General features: G+C 37.4%; 1 protein-coding gene across 2 annotated transcripts in view; it reads left to right on the forward strand.

Moving 5' to 3' along the window:
• Window positions 1-4,616, forward strand: part of GABRB3 (gamma-aminobutyric acid type A receptor subunit beta3) — a 233,224-nt gene extending 228,608 nt beyond the window's left edge. The window contains exon 9 of one of the 2 annotated variants that reach the window (XM_024741782.1): window positions 2,803-3,180. In XM_024741782.1, the coding sequence (XP_024597550.1) occupies window positions 2,803-3,144 (342 nt within the window). In that variant the 3' untranslated portion in view covers window positions 3,145-3,180. Of the gene's footprint in view, window positions 1-2,802 lie in introns of both variants that reach the window. The other variant, XM_024741780.1, reaches the window with a different exon arrangement.
• Window positions 4,617-23,288: the final 18,672 nt, after the last annotated feature.

The following is a 23,288-nucleotide window of genomic DNA, read 5'->3' on the forward strand; positions in this document are numbered from 1 at the left end:
GTTTCTACGGAGGACATGCTACTGCCCAGTCCCTTGCTGGCCTTTCCTTTGCTGTCTCCTCCTGTTTCAGCCACACCTTCATTTACCTGTTGGGCTGCTCCTCCCACATGACTCAGCTCCAAACCACCAGATGGATGCCTCACTGATCCCCCAAACAGGAAAATAGACTTTTTTGTTGTAAGGATTTTACTGCCAATCATTCCAGGGAGAGATGATGAAAAGAACAGATACAGAACACAAGTCCTTACAAAGGTCTACTATTCCTGGTACTTTTGAGATACAAGCCCCATTAGAATTTTAACCTCCATTTTAGAATAATAAAACTTTAATTTTCTTCTGGCAGTGCTCTGCTCCTTCCCCAAGAATGGGTCTCCATGAAAAGCCTTCTCCCTAATACAAATGGTATTATCTTGGTCTATTCGTGTCTCCCGGCACCCCCAGGTGGGCTGTCTTCCATTCTCAGGAGACTGTAGACCACAGTCCATCCCACCTTGGCCCTTCTCACTCATCATGCAGGAACACTGAACCCAACCCAGGCTAACATGGGCCAGCTGCTGCACCCTGGGTCCACATTGCGAGTATTCCTTCAGGGAGCTCAGGAATGGCCAGGAGGCTGGGTGGGAGTAGGGTGATGAGTAACTCTCTCTCCATTCCTTTCCCACCTTCTTAACTGCAGAGATGCAGAAATGACCAGGTGGTGGTGAAGCATCACTGAGTGTCCTGCGTGGTCTAGAGGAAATGCTGGGATGGGTTTCAGTGGCTGGCGGGGAGCAGTTACCACCTCCTGGCATTTCGCTCCCAGACTGCCCTCAAGGAACTGAGACCAGTGCAGTGCACACCAACTAGGGTCTGTCTCTTCACTTTCTACCTTCAAATCCATCTTTTATTCTGCCACTTAAGTTGGGTTTCAGAAATGTGTCACTATTTCACTTAGAAATCACTTTTATTTCTCATTACCTAAAGGGTAGAGGTGAAATTCCTTTAATGGCTTGACTCTCATCTGCTTGCCATTCACCACCAGGTTTTCTTTCCTGTAATGATAAGGTGATAGGTAGATGCTGACAGGGATGAGAATGACAGTCACCTCCTCTATCTCCAGCTGAGCATGGGCCGGGAGTTGAGCGTGTGCATCCATTCTCTCCAGGACTTGAGTCCCACTAGTTTGCCCATCTCAAAATACTTCAGCCACTCTTCAAGGCTTTGTATGTATGTTTTTCTGGCTTTTTGCCTGAGAAACTTCTACTCATTCTTGAGGCCCAGTTCAAATTCATCACCCCTCTGAAATCTTCCCTTTTGTGTCCTATAGTAGTTTTGATTACAGCCACACAAACTTAACACTTAAAACAACACCCAAATGTTATCCCACAGTTGGGTCAGTCAGAAGTCTGGGTATAGTGGGGCCAGCTCAGTGGGTACCATGGTTCCTTGTGGTTGTAGGACTGAGGTCCCCGTTGCCTTGCTGGCTGTTGGCCAGGGCCCATCTTTTCTCCTAGAGGCTGCCCCTTTCTTCTCAGGCCTTCCCTGAAGTTCTCAATCAAGGGTGAATTCAGTCCTCACGCTTCAAATTCTCCTGGCTTTCAATTTCTGCCACATCTTTCAGACATTCTCTTCTGCTTCGAGCTGGAGAAAGTTCTCTGCTTTTAAGGTCTCATGTGATTAGATTGGGCCCACTTGGATAATCTAGGCTACTCTCTCTATTTTAAGGTCCATGACCTTAATTATGTTTGCAAAGTCCCTTTTGCATAACATACTCAAAGGTCTAAGGAGAAAGGGGTGACATCCTGATGACCACACCTTTCCTTCCCCAAGCGTAATTGAGTGGTATTCTCAAACCAAGGGGGGGCGGTGGGGGGCACCTCTGAGTCTTTTTTTGTGCCTTTGTGCCAGAGCCTGAGTGGCCCCGGGATGTTGGCAGCCCTTCCTGTGTCTAGACAACCTTGGTGTCTGGGGCCATCCTACCTGCAGTCCAAGCACCACTCAGAGATCTGCACGGGCCCCTACTCTTCGTGTTGGGAGTCTTCTCTCCCAACCTCACCTCCTGTACATCTACCTTAAGGCCTAGCTTCAGGCATGCTCCATGAAAGTTTAGTGGCAGACCAAAAAGTAAAATGGACCATTGGCGTCATCATGAAAGGTCTGAAGCTGTATTTAGCACAGAATAAAATGTTATTTTAAAGTTTGGCTCCGATGTAAGAAAGGACTTTAGCCTATCTTAAATATAGCTCTTAAAAAGGAGGTCTCCTGCCAGGAGTGGAATTGAGTGGGGAGATCGTATTTGGGTGGGGGTCTTTATCTAATCCACCAAGGTCATTAGGTGTGTCCATTCGTCACAGTACTTGCTTGTTTCTTCATGGTAATTTGGATATTTTTGTACCATCAGAAAAGGAGACAAATCAACTTCCAAAGAAGAATGGGAGAGTATAGTTTCTATCCAGTGTATAGTTGTGAAAAATGGTTATAATACCTGTTAACATCTTGAAAGACATTTGTACTTTAATCTTGTCTTCAATAAGGACTTGTACCCACAATGTGGAATTTCAATTTGAAAAGGGCCCCCTTCTTTTATCTAATTTTCTACATGAGAATTTTTAAATCAAGGAAATCAAAACTCTAACCTGCAGTTAAGCCCACAAAATGACACTTTCCACTAAACTAGAGTGCTGGCTTTGACAGATGTGCAATTTCTCATACTATATGTGACATGGCTGCATGACGTAAGTCTGTCCTGGGTTTGTATGTAGAAATTAGGTTTATTGGCATGCTATGCTAGCTGTCTAACAATGTGTGTTTTCTTCCAATTAGGTGGATGCTCATGGAAATATTCTGTTAACATCGCTAGAGGTTCACAATGAAATGAATGAGGTCACAGGTGGCATTGGTGATACCAGGAATTCAGCAATATCCTTTGACAACTCAGGAATCCAGTACAGGAAACAGAGCATGCCTCGGGAAGGGCATGGGCGACACATGGGGGACAGAAGCATCCCGCACAAGAAGACCCATCTACGGAGGAGGTCTTCACAGCTCAAAATTAAAATCCCTGATCTAACCGATGTGAATGCCATAGACAGATGGTCCCGGATCGTGTTTCCATTCACTTTTTCTCTTTTCAACTTAGTTTACTGGCTGTACTATGTTAACTGAGTGACTGTACTTGATTTTTCAAAGACTTCATTTAACACTGAGTGAAATATTACTCTGCCTGTCAAGTTTTTATACCTGTACACACACACACACACACACACACACAGACACACACATATATACATACGCAATTGTATATATATGTGAACTTTCTCAGCATATATATAAAATACACGTGTATATGAGGATGTATGTGTATATGTTTATACACACAGGTGTAAGTACCCATGTGTATGTCAAACAAATACACATACATATATACATTTTGCAGCTATGGACAATTTAACACAGGATGCATATTAAAGAAAGTCATAGTTTTTTCTTTTTTAATTGAAAGGGACAAGCATCGTCTAAATATTATGCCTTGAGAATGAGGGCGCGAAACACAATATCATCCCAAAATGTGTCTTTTACTATCATTAGTTAGATGTTTTAGTTTAAAAATCAGGAAGAAACTTAGTTATTCTTCGAAAACTCATACAGTGGTATTGCTAGTTTAAAACCAGTCACACTTCATACCCTCTCTTTCAGTTTATTAAGTGAAGGCTTTTCAGCTTTCTTGGCAATGGGATTTGTTTTCGTGGGGCAGACTTTTTCTGTACGGTTCCATGGGTGGGGTGAGCCTCTGGTATGCGCTCACCTGTTTCTTAAACATAGGTAGAGCCCACATTGATGTCTGCACGTCCATCTTTTGAAAGCCCATCGGGGATGGATGGCATCTCATTGTAAGTACTCTGCTGTACAGTGTATTTCTCTGCTCACTTGGAGTGGATCCAGCTTCCGCATCATGTGGGACACGGCAGCACATTTTGGCAAAGTTGAGTTGACATTTCAGTCAGTGAACACGTGCTCTACATCTCTTATGGATTTCTAGGCCTGGTATCTAACGGAAAGCTTAGACGTCTCAGGTTATTTGTTACTCTAAAGTAAAACCATCTAGGATGAATTTCCCCCTTGTCTTTAAGTTATCAATCACTCATAACATTGTATGTTAATATCAAATATATTTGCATAATATGCATATATATGTATATTTACCAAGATTTTCTTTCTTACTCTTGCTATCGTGGCAGCATGCGATGTCATATTTTCTTTCTGTGATGTAACTACTTTCTGTTCTCTAGAATTAAGATCGAAACGAAAAACATTTCTGTTCAATTTCAGAAACCAAGAAACATCCTCATGCCTTTATTTCTATATCTGACATATTTCACAAGCACATCCAACTACTCCTAGTGTAACTAGGATGCTGCAGGAACACGACCAGTCCACACCATGCATCACCCAGGGACCCATGACCGTTCTCTTGAGGCAAAGGAGAGCAACATGACAACAAACACAGTCACTTTTGGTTCCTTCCGATCCACAGCCTCATCAGTATTTGGACTTTTTAAAGCTCGTAGAAACAAGACAAGGTGCACCGGTTTCATAGATGCAACCTTAACTTACTATTTAGATGAGATCTTTCTAAAGAAATAAAAAGAGATGATATATTTTTTGTAAACAATATTTCTATCACAGGCATCCATAAACTGAAATGACTACAGTTGTGCAAACAGATGTCACAGTGAAGTTAAGCATTTGGAGAAACAAAAAAGCAAAATATTCAGGAAAGAACTGCTAAATTATTACTTTATCCCAAAATGCCACATATGCCTCACCCTCTCTGTTCTATCCAAAACCAATGACCAGAGTCTCGCCCAGTATTCTCAGAGCTGACCCCAGTTTTCCCCACTGGTAGGGGTACCACCCTCCTTGCAGGTGTATGTGCTGTGGGCTCTCCCCAGGAGCTGACCACTACTTGATTTACCTTGGTGGCTGATGACAACCTTTAATTTGTAAGAGTTTGTAACAGGTCAAACCCACCATCAGGTAGTACACAGACCACAAAGTCTCATGCTAGAAGCAGTGACCAATTTTTATACCCTTTCCCCTCTTTCATTCTTATCTTTCTTCAGCATCTTCTCCCAACCACTGCTCTCTGGTTTTACTTTTATCTGGAGACTAGCCAGTGACTTCTTGTTCCTTGGCTTTTTTCTGACAATTTTTTTTCATGGGTAACAATGGGGGAATCCTAAAAGTTAAACAGATTGGGAAAAACCTTGTAAGTGGCCTTATCATTGTTAACATGTTAAAGAAAAAAAAAAAAAAGGACATTGTGAAGACCTTATCCCTTTCAATACTTCAGGTATCTTCTGTATCAGTGATTCAAGGAGTGAGCTCCACATGCAGAAGAGAGAACCCAAAATGCAAATGAACATGGACAAAAGTGTCAACGGTTGATTTAAATGTACAATTTATATATTCAGAACTGTGGCATTAATTCTTTCTGGGAGAAAAGTGATTCAAAATGTTTTTGATGCATAGTTAAGGTACCCAACTGTCAAAAGCAGAGACCCCGTGGGGCTCAGAAGAACTGCAGTCCACGTCCCAAGATTTTCTGGATATAAATTTGCATGGTATAGTCATAATAGCTTTTGAGCTTTTTATATGCATTTGGCACCGAGACTGGGATCCACAACTTTGTAGACACTGCAATGACGTTAAACATAATAGCTATACTATAAATAGTGTTTGTAACTACACACACACGTGCGCACACACACACAATTACATACATATATTCTGTAAAAAAAAAAAAAACTTTTTGAGATCCTTGGGTATGTGTTTGCTTTACTCCATTTTAGAAGAAAACCACTCTTCTTCTAATAAAATTATTTTATAGCTTCTCCATTTTTAAAAGCTGTGAGAAATGTTGAGAAGCAGAACTCTGTGCTGCCAGAAGAGAGTTGAGGTTGGCTCTCTGTTCTATTACGATGCCCTTTCATCACTGCACAGCAGTTCCTGGAGCCAGTGAGTGTGGTGTATTGATGAATCTGAATGCGGACCCCTGGCATAATGTGAGGTGGTTGTTACCCTCGTCCAGACCTCTTGAGTAAGGAGAGAAAAGTTGAAATTGGAATCTAATGGTATCTCTTTCTCAACAACTGAACGTAATAAAAAGTTGATTTTCTACATAGCCCTGTCTTTCCAAAATGCTTCACGGGCTCAAAGCATACAGAAGAATCTTGTTATGAGTTTGTTATTACCCATATTCGAATATAAGTATATTCAAGACAATCCCAGAGCCCTACTACATAAAATCCCGACAGAGAAGGATGGATAACACAGAGTAATCTTTAAAACAAGTATTGTTCTTGTTCACCAGCCCCAGGACTGTAGGGGGTTTCACTGTCTATACCATGACCCACTTGTTTTCCTCTGATCTGAGTGACCTCAGTGTATATCATGATAATGTTCCTGTCCCATGTATATATGTAGTACCATGTGTTTCTAGTGCCAGCACCCAGAACTTTGGACATGTTCAGTCGTTGACATCAAGACACTTCTCACCGTCCAGCTATGGGATTAACGTTTTCACCAAGGAGATCACCCTCTCAGATGTGATGCCAAGCACGTGGGGACTGGTTTTAAGGGGACAGGCATACTGCAGCTGGAGGTGTTCATTTTCAGCATCTCATAGATAATCCCATTGGTGTTTGTCCCACAATAGTGTCTTCTAAAAAAGAGGATGTGTCCAACTTTGAATCTCCTGGCTTGAAATGATAAACCATCCCATAATTCTTAATTTAGCTCTCCATCTGAAAACCAGTTCATATTTAGGGCCATTTTAATGTAAGCAAAACTGAACAATCAGTGAAATATTTTGTTACTTGTGGAATAGAGTCCAGCTCTCACCTTACATGAGCTATTGGTCAGGGCAACATTGAATCGTGGAGCAAAGAGCTGCCCAGGTGGATTAAATTTTCCCAGGACACAACTAGTGTGCCTTGGATTGATTATTACCTCTTCTACTGCATTGAAAGGTGCCATGTTTTCCTGAAATTCCCAGCACCTGGGTAAATAGCAACCTCCCAGAGAGTGACTCATGTACCATGCCTCTCCCTAGGGCAAGCCCCAGAAACAATTTTGTCATTCTTGTCTCATATTTCTACTTCATGAGTCAGTGAGTGTGTTCAAGGTAAGTACAGGATTATTCTAATAGGAATAGGCGATTGCTGTCATGATCAATTCCCGCATTGATTTCATTTCATTGTAAAGATCAATTAAAACCCAATTTTGCTTAAGCACATTGATGTAATTTTTTTGGTATTATTTGACATGAAAAAAACAGCAAAACTGAGTGATAGATACAATATGAAACTTGTTGATGAATGACTTCAAATTTATTAAAAAAGGACTAACTGACTTCAATGTGAAGGCTGATTTTTTTCCCCTTGTCTATTTTCAAACTAGTGTGATTATTTTAATTCTAGCTATTTTTAGTCATACATTCCCATTTCAATTATGCTGAAAGTAAAAAGAAATAAGCTCAAAACTGACTGTATGAGACCAATTTGAACCATGACATTTTTTTAAAATTGTGATTTACTCTGAACATCAAAGGACAACTAGACACACAGATCCACCTTGCTCCTCTCTTCAAAAATGTGATTTCAGAGAGAATTATTTCTATAGTAAAGGCCAGGAAACTAACCTACCAATAAGCTCTGGCACAGGTGGTGTTGGTCCCTACTCTTTAGCTTTTCAGGACTAAAAAGCAATTTCCCTTGTTTCCTCTCCAGTGGGAGAGTAACAAGCAATGTCTCTGAGTGAGTGAGTGAATGAATGAATGAAGATGCTCAGACACCTCAAACCATACAGAACTTTTACTGACACACATTTCTAGGCCCCTGAGATGCTGCTGGCTCACGTGTATATGCTATATATAAAAGGAAAGTGTCCCACAGCCAGCTAGGGTTTAATAGAGGCTTAGCTTCCAATGTGCCTACTCTAAACAAAATAATACAGTCTTTGGTAATTCTTTACATGCCACATTTTCATTTTTTAACCTATGGACAAGTTTTTTACCTCCCTCGTCTACTTTGGGACCCTGACATGGACATATTTCACACTAATTCTCTGTCTAGGACTGGCACTTCACAGTAAGGACATTTCTCACTTCATTAGGCTACAACACTATTCATTCAGATGCCAAGTTTAAATTACCAATAACTGCAGAAAAAAGGATTTTTGAATTTTGATCAAATTTCTTAAAGTTTCTTTTAAAAGCATCTCACTTTTGGTTGACAAAGAAAGCCTCACTGAATGCAAGGTCCACCCAGAATCCACTTACTCCTGGTCCGCGTGGCTGCCACGGGCCACGTACACATTTGGCACCATTTCACAATTCTTTCTTACCTCCTCTTACCAGCTTCTAAAGGAGAGGGAATGTCAACTCTCCTTTGAATGGGAAAACTATTCTTCAGGGAAGATTAACTCTTTGGAACCTGTGACATTTGGCCCCTTATAGGACTAAAGCAGCAATGGTTATCGATTGAGGCACTCCTGGCATTAGAGGGACTCACATTCCATGGCCCTTGCCTTTTATATAAATAGGTTCCACTTAGAATCCATAGGCAAGCAATGTAAAGGGAACCTGTAAGAAAAATGCAGTCCACAAAAATGGCTGACTTTAAAAGATGTCTGCTGCAGGTGTGGGTGTGGGTGTATGTGTGTGCATCTTGAAACCAAATAGGAAACTAGTTAGTGGCCCTGGTAGCCATTGATTGCAAGAAAATATCTTGCAATGCATTTCTGATTTCCCTAGGGTCCAGCTTGACTCTCCATTCTTGAGGTAAAGGTGCTCACACCCCATCCTTCCATACATTTCCCTTTCCCTTTTCTCATGCCCTATCTTCTTTTTTTGTTTGTTTGGGTTTTTTGGGAATTTCTCCTTTGAAAATTAAAAAGTGATTTTGATTACCTGTTGCTTTCAGAGCAGTTGAGACCTTGATGTTAGCACTTCCAGTTCCTTTCCTGAAATAGAAGAATCAACTGTTCCTCTTGCATGTTGAAGCATTAGCTGTGCACAATCATTCACCTTGTCAAGGGGGCTTGAAATGCTGTATTATAGGCCATGTTTATCTCCCATCTTCTGTTAACTGTAACTATATTTTTACATTATCAAGGTCAAAAACATTTACATTCTGCCTACAATCATAAGATTTTACTGTTTAACATTATGTTTATAGAGTGATTCTAAACTCTATAAGTAATAAACTCTATAGGTTGAAAAGTAATGAACATCTCACATCATTGAGTAAGTACAGTTCAAGGTTTAGTATTTCAGTCGAATGTATTAAGATACATATTAGAAGAAGGAAAAAACAGAACTCCTATAGTTAAGAGTTTTTCTGCCTGGAAAGTGTGATCAGTTGAGGATGTATGAAAAGAGAGATGTCATCTCTTACTGCTTCATGGAGGTTGAGAACTTTTACATTCAGCACTGTGACTGTACTTCAGCCTTCAGTATTTTACTTATAAATTATTCTATAAGTTGAAAAATATTGAAAAACTTTGATGTTATCAAGTATATAAGTATCATTCAAAGCAGAGCTAAGCAGTCTGCTCAGACCAATTTAGAAGTCCAGTGACTTCCTAGGACTATTTGAAGGAGAATATTCCTAAGGTCCAGATTAAATGAATTACTTTTTCCTACACTACTTTAGTTGATCCAAACCTTATCACATGCATGTTTGCATTAGGACTTTCCTAGATTTATTCCCTCCCAATCACCCATAAATATCCATTCTGAGGTTTCTAATTTGCATTATTTTTTCTTAATTAAGAAAGAATGGTATGCTTTCTTGACCATGTATATAACATTATCTACCACCTTAGTCATTAAGTTTATTGTTTGTTATTGTTTTTCTTAATGAAAATATTCTTCTTGGCATTGACTGACTTCCCATACAAATGAGAACTGCTTGCCTTTTGGACCTGCTGCAAAACTCTCATCCTATGATTTCTGGATTAGTTCCAATATTTTTAAATAGCCCATGGCTTCCTCTTTCCTGGTTTTATTCTTTTTTGCCAAAGTTCATCCTCAGTTAATGTCTGAGGAGTAGGTATGAGACAGAAGGTTTCTGAGGCTTTGATTACCTGAATTCATTCCCTGGTCCTTTATATTTAATTGGTAGTTAGCTAGGTATTGAGGTGGATTGAAAGTAATTTCCCCAGAACTTTGAAATCACTGTACCATTGTGTTTTACATTCCAGTGATGCTTATAATGAGTTTCATACCAGCTGATTCTAATTTACTTAAATGCACTAACCCCCAACTCCTCATGCCCCTACTCAACTTGCTTTTAGGACATCTTTCTAATATTTCATAAAGGTTTATTTAGTGTGAGTCTTTTTTGTATATTGTATTGGATCCTGGTTGAAACTCTAAATCTAAAGATCTATATCTCTGAGCTCTGAACACTTTTCTTATATTATTTTTTAGAAAATCCTCTCTGTCTTTTTTCATATGCTCCTACTACTCAGATTTTGTACTTAATGGTTTGCTCCTTAATATATAACCTTTCTTTCCTGTTCTAGTATTTCATTTGTTAGCTATGTGTTTGGGGTGATTGACTTTTTCTTTTAACAATTCTATTTCATTTTCTAAATATATTTTTAGAAGTATAAATGACATATAAAAACTGTACATGTTGAAAATGTGTAATTTGATAAATTTTGACATATGTGAAACCATCATCACACTCAAAATATTGAACATATTCATTCCTCCCAAAGTTTACTTGAACCACTTTGTAAATCTCCACCCTACTCTAAGACACCCATTCCTATCCCCAAGCAACAACTAATGTGCTCTCAACAAATGACACACTAAAGATTAGTTTCTTTTTCTAAAATTTTATATAAATGAAATCAGAGTACACTCTTTTTTCTCTAACCTCTTTCACTCACTATAATTATTTTGGGATTCATACATGTTGTTGTACTTTTTATTGCTGAGTAGTATTCCACTGTACAGATACCCACAGTTTGTTTATCCATTCACTTGACGACAGACATTTGTATTGTTTCCACTTTTGGAACATCCATATACAACTTTTGCATAGACATATGCTTTCATTTTTCTTGGGTAAATATCTAAGAGTGAAATAGTTGGATTTTATGATGGTGTAGGTTTAACTTTTTATAAAACTGCCTTACTGTTTTCCAAAGTGGTTTTACATTTCACTAGCTGTGTTTGAGGGTTCCAGTTTCTCCACATCTTTTCCAGCACCTAGTATGGTCAGTATTTCTAATTTTATCCATTCAATAGTTACATGGTCATATCTCCTTTTGATTTTAATTTGCATTTCCTTATTGACTAATGATGTTGAGCATCTTTCCATGTGTTTTTTGTCATCTCTTTGTCTTCACTAAAAAAAGGTTTGTTTAAATCTCTGTTCATTTTTAATTGGTTTTCTTGTTGTGTTTTGAGAGTTCTTTATATATTTTAGATAAAAATCCTTTATCAAACATGTTTTCTAACTTTTTTCTCCCTGTCCATGGCTTGTCTTTTCATTCTCTTAACAGCTTTTCAGAAAGCATATGTTTTAAATTTTGATAATTTATTTTTTCTATTTTTTTCGTTTATGGGTCATATATATGGTATTTTTTCTAAAAAATCTTTGCCTAATTATAGGTCACAAAGATTTTTCCATATGTTTTCTTCTAGAAGTTTTATAGATTTAGGTATTACATTTAGACTTATAATACATTTTTTGTTTTGTTTTGTTTGTTTTTTTGCGGTATGTGGGCCTCTCACTGTTGTGGCCTCTCCCGTTGCGGAGCACAGGCTCCGGACGCACAGGCTCAGCGGCCGTGGCTCACGGGCCCAGCTGCTCTGCGGCATGTGGGATCTCCCCGGACAGGGGCATGAACCCATGTCCCCTGCATCAGCAGGCGGACTCTCAACCACAGTGCCACCAGGGAAGCCCTGGCTTTGTTTTGACATTTCCATATAAATTTTAGAATCAGTTTGTTTCTCTCTCTCTCTCTCTATATATATGTTCATTCTCTATATATATTCATATATATATGAATATGTAAATTCATTCTTATAATGTGATTAGGGTTACAATGAATTTATGCACCAATTTGTGGAGAACTGCCATCCTAACAGTGTGGGTTTCTTGACCTTGGCATATTGATACTTTGGACTACATACTTCTTTGTCGTGGAGAACTGTTCTGTACACTATAGGATGTTTACCCACATCCCTGAGGCCTCTACTCACTAGATCCAGTGTCAAAATCTGCCTCCTCAGTTGTAACAACTGAACGTGTCTTCAGATATTGCCAGATGTCCCCAGGGATGGACAGTTGGCTGAGAACAACTGCTCTGGATCTTTTAAAATTTCTCTTAGCAGTAGTTTTTGGTTTTAAATGTAGAGACTTGTACATCTTTTTTTGGGTTTATCCTTATATTTAATATTTCTTGGATGATGTAGTTTTTAAAAAAAACTTCAGTTTCTCATTGTTGCTAGTAAGTGGATATGCAGTTGATTTTTGTATATTGATCTTTGTCTTAGTACAGGTTGCTCTAATTTTTAAATCTCACTGAGAATAGCAAAGGTTTTCTTGGATCCCCAAAGTATTAATTTTTAACACTAATTTTTCTGTTTTGTTTATTGTGATATTTTTTATGCCAGTAGTTTCCTTTCTAAAACTGGTGGCCTTTTGTGAAATGTTTTGTGAGTTAGGTTTATCTGGTTTTCTTTGTATCATATATCTCATGTGTTTCTCTTTTACAACCAGATTTTTCCTGTAACTATTAAGACTAAATGAGTGGTCTGAATATGTTTCTGGGGCTTCAGCAAGAATGTTTTATTTTAGAGTGAGCAGAGAGGTGACTTAAATGCTGGGCACCCCAGTACCAAAATAAAAAGGGCTTTTCTTTTCTGGGCTACTTATGCCCTCTCTAGGAGTCTAGCTCTTCATAGGTAATTGTTTTTAGTGTATTTATTAAAGATGTCTGTGCTTATTTGTTGTTGCTCATTTGCTTGTTTTATCCTGGTGATGATACACATTGTATGGGTTGGAAGGAAGGGGATGGAGTGGTGGTTAGTGTGGAGACCTGCTGGGACTGATTGTTCCAAATAGAGATTTCCAGTAACCCCTCAGCTTTTTGGACACCTCTTTCTCATTCCACTAACATCCTTTATAGCCACTGTATGGGCCTATAAAATCCAAACTATTTACTTTCTGGCCTTTACAGGAAAAAAAATTGCAGACCCCTGCTTTGATGCTTTAGATGAATCAGAAGCAAATGGTTTGGAAACCAGCTTTTTAGACACAATCAAATTCTAGTCTTTGGTTCCAAAAAGGCTTTTCTCCTCAAATAATTACTCTTTATTATACGGACTGAACACAATAAAATTTTCCAGTACACTACCTTGAGTTAGCAATGGATTTCTTTTCCCATCAAACCTATATCTGGTCATAACTTTAGCCAATTACTTCATTTATGGATCCTTTGCTCATTTTCTGAATGAGGAAACTTTCCTTCAGAAGACAAGTCTAATAGTAAGACTTAGAATAAAAAATATTCATAGTTTTAAATAAACCAACTAAAAATTATTTAGCATTACTGTTTCAGAAATTAAATGATCTTACTTACCAAAATGAACATAAAAAATTGCTGGATTCACCAGAGTGATTATTCTTCACTATCAAAAGAATAAGTCTCTTAATAGAAGGAGAAAAAAACTACTTATGTAGAATCTACTATGTTGGGTTATTTACAAGATTTATATACAGTATCTTAACAGAAAAATAGTATTATTTCTCCAATGTTAAAGAAATGTGAGCTAAAGGGAAAAAATAAATTTCAGAGCCCTGAATCTTTGATAGATGACGTCCTCTTTCCATGTCCTATCTATTTAAGACAAAAATCATTATTTGTGGAGATTTATTGCAAGGCGTAACTTTTACTCTGAGTATGTCTCTGGGGTTTACAAATAATTTAAATAAAGCTGACTGTCTCTAATAATGAGAATTGAGTTTTAATACAGAAAAATCAATGAGAACAAAAGCTTCTTCAAAAGATAAAAAATTGAAAAAACAGACAAGTTTACCAAGAAAATAAGAGAAACTAGTTAAATTATTAGAATTAGAAATTAAATAGAAGACATTACTACCAACCTTACACAAATAAAAAAGATTATAAAGGAAAACCATGAACCACTGTACACCAAAAAATTAGATAACTTAGGTGAAATGGACAAATTCTTAGAAAGACATAAACTGCTAAAACAGACTTAAGAAGAGATAGACCTTCTAAATAGACCTGTAATAAATGAAGAAATTGAACAAGCAATTTTTAAAATTACCCACAGAGAAATTCCCAGATGCAGATGACTTCACGGTTGAGTTCTACCAAACATTTAAAGAAATAATAGCAAATCTTCACAAACTCTTCCAAAATGTAGAAGAGAACACTTTCCAAATCAGTTTATGATTTCAGTATTACCCTTATACCAAAACTAGGCAAAGGTATCACAAGGAAATAAAATTAGAGATCAATATCTCTCATGAATATGAATATAAAAATCCTAGTAGACTAAACCCAGTAATGTATTAAAAGAATTCTATACTATGACAAAATGGAACTTATCCCAGAAATCCAAGGTTGGTTTTAATAAATTAGTGCAATACATCATATGAATAGAATAAAAAATAAAAATCACACAATCATCTCAATAGATGCAGAAAAGACATTTGAAAAAATTTAAAACCCATTCATGATTTAAAAAAATATTCACCAAACTGGAAACAGAGGGTCTGCCTCAACCTGATAAAGGACATCTACCAAAACCCACAGCTAACATCATACTTAATGGTGCAAAAGCAGGTATTTTTCACCCTAAAATCAGAAGCAAAACTAGATGTCTTCTCTTGCCACTTCTATCCAACATTGTGATGGAGATTTTAGCCTGGGCAATTAAACAAGAGAAAGAAATAAAGGGCATCCAGATTGGAAAGGAAGAAGTAAAACTAACTCCATTTGTAGATGACATGATCATATAGAGAATCCTAAGGAATTTACTAAAAACCTGTTAGAACTAATAAATGAGTTGAAAAAGGTTGCAGGATACAAGATCAAAACACAGAATCAGCTGCATTTCTATACATGTAATGAACAATCCAAAAATGAAATTAAGAAGACAATTCCATTCACAATAGCATCAAGAAGAATAAAATATTTAAGGATGGATTTAACAAAGTGAAAAATTATACTCTGAAAACTATAAAGCATTGTGTTTTTTGTTTGTTTTTTCCTTTGAGTTTTGTTGAGAGTTAATTGACATGCAGCACTAAGTTTAACATGTACAGCATAATGATTTGACTTACATACATCATGAAATGATTATCACAATAAGTTTAGTGACCATCCATTATCTCATATGGATACAAAATTAAAGAAAGAGAAAAAAATTTTTCCTTTTGATGAGAACTCCCAAGATCCACTCTTTTAACAACTTTCATATATAACATACAACTGTGTTAATTATATCTATCATGTTGTACATTATGTCCCTGGTACTTATTTATCTTATAACTGCAAGCTTGTAAATTTTGACTACTTTTATCCAATTCTCCCTCCCTGTACCTTCCCCCCTATATAAAATATTGTTGAAAGAAATTAAGGAAGTTCTAAATAAGTAGGAGAACATCCCATGTTCACAGATCAGAAGCCTTAACCTCATTAAGATGGCAAATCTCCCTAATTGATCTATAGATTCAACACAATCTTTATCAGAATCTCTGATGACCATATACATGCACAAGGTGATTCTAAAATTCATATGGGATTGCAAGGGACCCAGAATAGCTAAATAATCCTGAAAAAGAAGAGCAAAGTATGAGGATTCACACTTAATTTCAAAATTTACTACAAAACAATGACAATTAAGACAGTATAACATTGGTATAAGAATAGATATATAGATGAATAGAATGGAACTGAGTCTAGAAATAAATCCACACATCAATAGTCAACTGATTTTGCCAAGGGTCCCAAGAGCATTCAATTGGAAAAGAGCAGTCTTTTCAACAGATGGTGCTGGGACATTTGAATAGTTACATACAAAAGAATGAATTTGGACCCTTACCTCACACTATATACTGAAATTAGCTCAAAGTGGATCAAGGAGCTACATGTAAGAGCTAAAACTGTAAAACTCTTAGAATAAAACATATGGGTAAATCTTCATGACCCTGGATTTGGCGAAGGAGTCTTGGACTTGTCATCAAAGCACAAATGGAAAAAGAAAAAAATAGACAAATTGGACTTTATAAAAAATTTAAAATTTTGTGCCTCAGAGAATACCATCAAGAAAGTGAATAGACAATCCATAGAATACAAGAAAATATTTGCAAGTTATACATCTAAAAGCGTCTGTATCTAAAATATATAATGAACTCTTACATCTCAATAATAAAAAGACAAAAACTCAATTGAAAAATAGACAAAGGATCTGAAAAGAAATCGCTCCTAGGAAGAAATACAAGTGGCCAATAAACACATTAGTCATCAGGAAAATGCAAACCCAAATCACCACTTCATACCCACTGGGATGAATAGAATTTAAAAGTCAGATAACAAGTGTTGGCAAGGATGTGGAGAATTTGGAACCCTCATACACTACAGGTGAGAATGTAAAATGGTGCATTCACTTTGGAAAACAGTTTGGCAGTTCCTCAAGTGATTAAACATATAGTTACAATTTGATACAGCAATTCAACTCATAGGTATACGCTCAAGAGAAATGAAAATATATGTTTACAGAAAAGCGTGTACATGATTACTTATAGTAACATTATTCTTAATAGCCAAAAGGTGGAAATAACGCAAACATCCAACAATGGATGAATGAATAAACAAAATGTAGTATATCCATACAAGGGAATATTTGCCCATAAAAAGGAATGAAGTACATGTTACAACGTGGATGAACCTTGAAAACAGTATGCTAAGTCAAAGAAGCCAGTCACAAAAGAAAACATATTATATGATTCCATTCATATGAGAGTCTAGGAAAGTAGATTATTGGTTCCTCAGGACTGGTGTGGGGTGGGGTGGGTACATAGCAGAAAAATAGCTAAAGGGTACAGAATATCTTTTTGAAGTTTAACCATAGTGATGGTTGCACACTTCTGTAAATACCATTGAATTATACGCTTTAAATGGGAGAATTATATGGTATATTAATTATATTTCAATAAAGCTACTAAAAATTGAGTTTGGTTGGTAGCAAAAAAATTTTTTTAAATAACAGTGGTTTGAGTAAGATATGTTTAATTTTTATCACATTCAAAATATTTGGAAGTAGCCCAAATATCACAGTCCAAATTTTCAAGGACCCAGGGTCCTTCCAATGTCTCATCCTCATCTGGCGGCTAGATGCCAGCTTTACTATCTGAGGTTTAAAAAACAGGAAGGAGGAAAGGTGTGGGGGAAGGTCAGGCCCCTCCCCTTTTAATGACACATCTCAGAATTGTACGTACCACAATTGGCTGCGGCCTAGTTACATGGCCGTACCTCTATGAAGGTGAGGATGGGGAAGAAGAACAGTTGTAAGGGAACATTGGCAATCTCTGTCATGTTAATGAAGTAAATCTTTGACTCAGGGTGGTCACCTAAAATGTAATGCTCTACTAAAATCTAAAATGACTTTGTTACTGAGTTATGAGGTGGGGAGGGTGAGAATATTTAATTAAAAATATAAAAATAACAAAGATCTACATCAGAGATTCTGAGTGACATTTAGTCAATATAATCAGTTATCAAAAATAAAGGTTTGGGCTTCCCTGGTGGCGCAGTGATTGAGAGTCCGCCTGCCGATGCAGGGGACATGGGTTCATGCCCCGGTCCAGGAAGATTCCACATGCCGCGGAGTGGCTGGGCCCATGAGCCATGGCCGCTGAGCCTGCGCATCCGGAGACTGTGCTCTGCAACAGGAGAGGCCACAACAGTGAGAAGCCTGCATACGGCAAAAAAAATAAAATAAAATAAAAAAATAATAAAGGTTTTATAAGCTACAAAGAACCAAGCTTAAGATTCAAGAAAGCAGCTGATATCAGGCAGCTCTGAAGTAATAGGAAGATAGATGACGTTTGGTCTCTCCACAAAAAAGGAAGCAATATAGACTCAAAAAAAATCAAGTAAAAGAAAGCTCATTCAGATCAATTAAAAGTTCAGGAAGCATATATTCCTTTTTATATCCTGTCTCTGCTATCATGAAATAGAAATGTATACTAGGAAAAGCTTTTCATAAGTGATGACATTTGGAAATAAAATTTTTTTATTTTATTACAGAATCTTGAGAACCAGAACAAAGCAATTGTTGGTGTAGTTAGGAAAGTAATTTGATTCACAATCTTTATTTTTGCCTGATTTCAAATACTGACACTATCAATGGTTTGAGGGGGAAATTTAATAGCCAGACATGTTACCTTTACCTTGAATTCATAGTTCACATTGTGAGATTGATACTGGTATCACTTCTGTCAACTGATGTATCAGTAAATAACACACGAGGAATCATTTAATAACCAGAAGAGGTATTGGTATTTAATGTGAATCATTTTTATTTGCAAACTAAACTAAGTAAAACGGTAGATTTGTATCCTCACACTTATAAATGTAAAAATAACTATCATAATAAAAATAATCATAAGCATTGTAAATGATGGCTTACAATAATAAAATTCTTGGAAATAGAAGGAACCCATTCATAGACCTTATTTGAAAGTGTCTGGGAAAAGAAGATAAATAATGCATGGATATAAAAGGAAAGAACCAAATTTCTCTAACTTTTCTCTTGCTCTAGAAAAATGTTACTAGAATTATATGTAAGAACCTTTGATGAACCCAAAAAACCTGGACGCAAAATACTTTCTAGCTATGTTACCTTGGAGAAATTAATTAGTCTTCCTGAGCTTTAGTTGTGTCTGGTAGAGAATGATAATAATCCTCATCTCCTAATGAGAGATTACATTAAAGTACTTGCAATCTTAATAGGTACTAACTTTCCCTATTCCACTCTCCCTCTTTGCTCCTTTGTGGAAATGTGTCAAGATCACAGTAGAAAAAAGGCACAAAATCCAATCGTGTAGGCCACAGACATTTATTTTTCCCTTAATTGGTTCCCAAATTGGTATTGTCCTACAATTTGGTTGAGGACAACAGTTGATAGAAGATGCTCTGACTGAAGGGAGCTTTCATATGACGTTGGTTCTGGAGTCAGCCCCACATAACACAGGATATTTTTATCCCACAGCTTTGTGTCCCAGGCATGGGCACATCTATGCCTCCTAATTGACTCCAGGAAGCCTGGGAGCTGAGCAAATTGGCTAGAAGAGAGGAGCCAGGTTCCCTTCTTCTCCTGCCCACTGGCTGGCTGAACTTCTCCAGGGCCTCACCAGTCTTTCTTTTCTCTACGTGGCACTAACGACGGCTAAGGGACTAATAAGCACATCCAGACGAATGACTAATAATTTCTCTACCATCAGCTCTCATTTATCACAACCAGATCATTTGACCTTCAAATTATCTCCAAGAAAACCTCCCTTCTGAATATTTATTGACATTTCAACAACTCTTCTTAATTAAGTACTTTATAGGAATGAACAAGATCTTTGTTTACTCTAGTCCAGCAGAAGCGTGAAGAGTCAAAACAACACCATTTCTGCTCTGTAGAAGATGTCGAGAAGAACTTCACCAAGAAGGCTTTGTTGTGCTTCAGATGGGTTCCTCATTCACCCAGCTGGCATTGAGTGTGATCCTGGATTCTGGGCACGTGAAAAAATACATTTGCTGACCTTGAGGAGACAGACATGCAAAACGGTAATATACAAAGAAAAGTATCTCATGGAGGGCACAGTGGAGAACAGGAGACACATCTAAATCAGCCTCGTAGAATCAAAGGTGGGACAGAGGAGATGGTGCATGAGCTGGGCCTTGAGGCAAGGTTTGCATGGCTGCAAAACTGGGAGAATGCCTTGTGTCATGGCACTGCAGTGTGACAGAGGAAAGATCAATCCTTTGTTTCTAATGTAAGCTTTCTGAGTAGTGAAGTAATCCTTTTCCTACAGAGAAGCCCTCTCTCTATGGTGGTTTCACTCTTTAATGTAACACGTGACTCTTCAGAATATTAGAGGCTCCCACTTTCATACTTTGATTTTAAATAAATCAAAATATTTAATTATTTGTATATTTATTATTTCAAGCTGTTTATGACAGGTTGTCTGCATTCACTGTTGTACGTCATTGGTCTCCATTTGAATTGTTATGCTGTACGATTCTTATTTCACTAGTAAAGCATATACATTGCTACTTTGGTTGTCAACTGAGCAACGATAATAAAGGGCTCCATGTATTAAATTTTTACATACATTATCTCATTAAATAATATACACTAATGATTAATTTTAGTTATGGTTATTTTAAAATCTCTGTAAGCCCCTTTGTCAGCAAAAGAAAAATATTAAAAATTTAGCTACTTTTCTAGAAACAGACTCACAGACATAGAGAATATACTTGTGGTTGCCAAGGGGAAGGGGAGGTGGGGGAGGGAAGAATTGGGAGTTTGGGATTAGCAGATCCAAACTATTATATGTAGGATAGTTAAACAACAAGGTCCAACTGTATAGCACAGGGAACTATATTTAACATCCTGTGATAAACCATAATGGAAAGGAATATGAAAAGAATATATATGCATAACTGAACCAGTTTGTTATACAGCAGAAATTAACACAACATTGTAAATCAACTATACGTCAATAAATTTTTTTTTTAATTTGCTGTTTTTCTTTATGTGAACTTTAGTTTTTTGAAAAAAGATTTCCTTTGAATTGAACCAATAATTCTATTTAGGTTTTGTATGATCTATAAATATATCGTTAATAAAAAGTTTCCTTAACATTCATCATACTATGTACCTATGTGTTTCATGTTCTCAATAATTAATGAATAAAATTTTTATTTAAAAGATTTTTTTATGAAAATGATTGAAGAATCTATATATATATAAAGAATAAACCAATTCAGATGCATAGAGACATTTTTTCGATACAGTCCTGAGAGTCAAGTGGTAATAAAATTTAAAGGTCATTTTCCCCACACCTACCCAGGGCAAGTCACCTTTTTGAAAGCTGATTTGAACAAAAGGGTAGAAGAAAAAAATCACCTCCCTGGGAGTGGAAAAGATGGCAAGGTGGATGTGCCGTATAGAGTCTGTGAATCGGCTGACACCCTCAGTGACACGTGGATGTTTTCCCTTGACTTGTTCTGTTCCCCTCCCCTATCGCTTCTCCAAGCCTGGCTATGTGAGTGGGAAGGGAACAACTGCACACACCAACATGGCCTGGATATATAAACGGCTCTGCATCCTCACGGCCTTCTGACTGATTGATTGATGTCAGACTCTTCTCACTGCTGTTTGCGACTGGAGAATATGTAAATTACTTAACATTCTTCCTCAGAATAAATATTAACATTGCATCTTCAGTGACAAAAATGAAAACTTTTAAACCAGAAAACAAAGATAAAAAGAATATTTTCGGATTTTGCTAACAATGAATAGTTTAAGGCAGAATTTTCCCCTGGATTTAAATTTTTTTAATGTTATTGTTTTGTAATTATAATGTGATAACTAAATTCTATTTTATCTTGTGCATAACTATCTAGCATGGATGCTTCTCTTAAACAGAAATTCATTTTATCAGCTCTGCTTTAACAGGAAAGTATATTAGCTTCTGTTCACCAGTGAATATTAAGGATTAGGAATACAATTTTTGAAACAATGGTGTAGCTCGGTTGAAAATCACCAACTTTATTTTCCAGTTGCCTGAATTTCAGAATTAGTTGACACGAATTGAAAGAAGGGCCACAATGTACGCTGCTGGTGGGAATGTAAATTGGTGCAGCCACTGTGGACAACAGTAAGGAGATATTTCAAAAACCTAGAAATAGAGCTACCATATGACCCAGCAATCCCACTCCTGGGTATATATCCAAGAAAAACAAAAACACTAACTCGAAAAGATACATGCACCCCAAATGTTCATAACAGCACTATTTACAATAGCCAAGATGTGGAAGCAACCTAAGTCTCTCAACAGAAGAATGGATAAAGAAGCTGTTGTATATATACACAAGCCATAAAAAGAATGAAATTTTGCCATTTGCAAGAACATGGATGGACTTGGAGGGTATCATGCTAAGTGAAATAAGTCAGAGAAAGACAAGTACTGCATGATTTCACTTATGCGTGAAATCTAAAAAATACAACAAAATAGTGAATATAACAAAAAAGAAGCAGGCTCACAGATATAGAGAACAAATTAGTGGTTTCCAGTGGGGAGAGGGAAGGGGGAGGGGCAATATAGGGGTAGGGGATTAAGAGGTATAAACTAGTATGTATAAAATAAGCTACAAGGATATATTGTATAACATGGGGAATGTAGCCAATATTTTTTTTTTTTTTTGCGGTATGCGGGCCTCTCACTGTTGTGTCCTCTCCCAGTGTGGAGCACAGGGTCCGGATGCGCAGGCCCAGTGGCCATGCCTCACGGGTCCAGCCTCTCCACAGCATGTGGGATCTTCCCGGACCGGGGCACAAACTCGTGTCCCCTGCATCGGCAGGCGGACTCTCAACCACTGCGCAACCAGGGAAGCCCAGCCAATATTTTATAATGGAGTACAACCTTTAAAAATTGTGAATCGCTATATTGTACACCTGTAACCTACATAGTATTGTACATCAACTATACTTCAATTTTTAAAAATTAATAAATAAATAAAAGAAGGACCACAAAACAAAATAGAACAAAAATCTGTTATGAGTAACAGATTGGGATTATATTCCTTTAAAGATTTTCTTGATCTCATCTAGGGCTCATTGTCCCTCCAAGCAGAGCCAGAGACAGGCATTCAGGTTTAGCTGATTTATTGGGGATGTTCCCAGGTGAAGGGAAATCCCAGCATAGACTGGTTTCTGTCCCATCCTAGCAGTGTCTTTGTCTGCCTGTCAGTCAATGGCTCAGGTCTGGGGGGACATGCCTCCTCTTTGGAAGAGGGCAGTTCCCCAGAGACTGTTAGGGGCAGTGGGCCCAGCTGTCCAAACACAATAGCAATGGCTCAGGCAGCCACCTGGAGGGGGCAAGTGGATCCCTGTGGAGCTGTGTTAGATGCCCTCCCAGAGTTGACCTCCAGGTGGCCCTATGGCCTCTCTAAATTGCGCTATTGACATCTTG

The sequence above is a fragment of the Neophocaena asiaeorientalis genome, unplaced genomic scaffold, assembly GCF_003031525.2.
Source record: "Neophocaena asiaeorientalis asiaeorientalis breed wild unplaced genomic scaffold, Neophocaena_asiaeorientalis_V1.1 scaffold655, whole genome shotgun sequence".
NCBI lineage: Eukaryota > Metazoa > Chordata > Mammalia > Artiodactyla > Phocoenidae > Neophocaena > Neophocaena asiaeorientalis.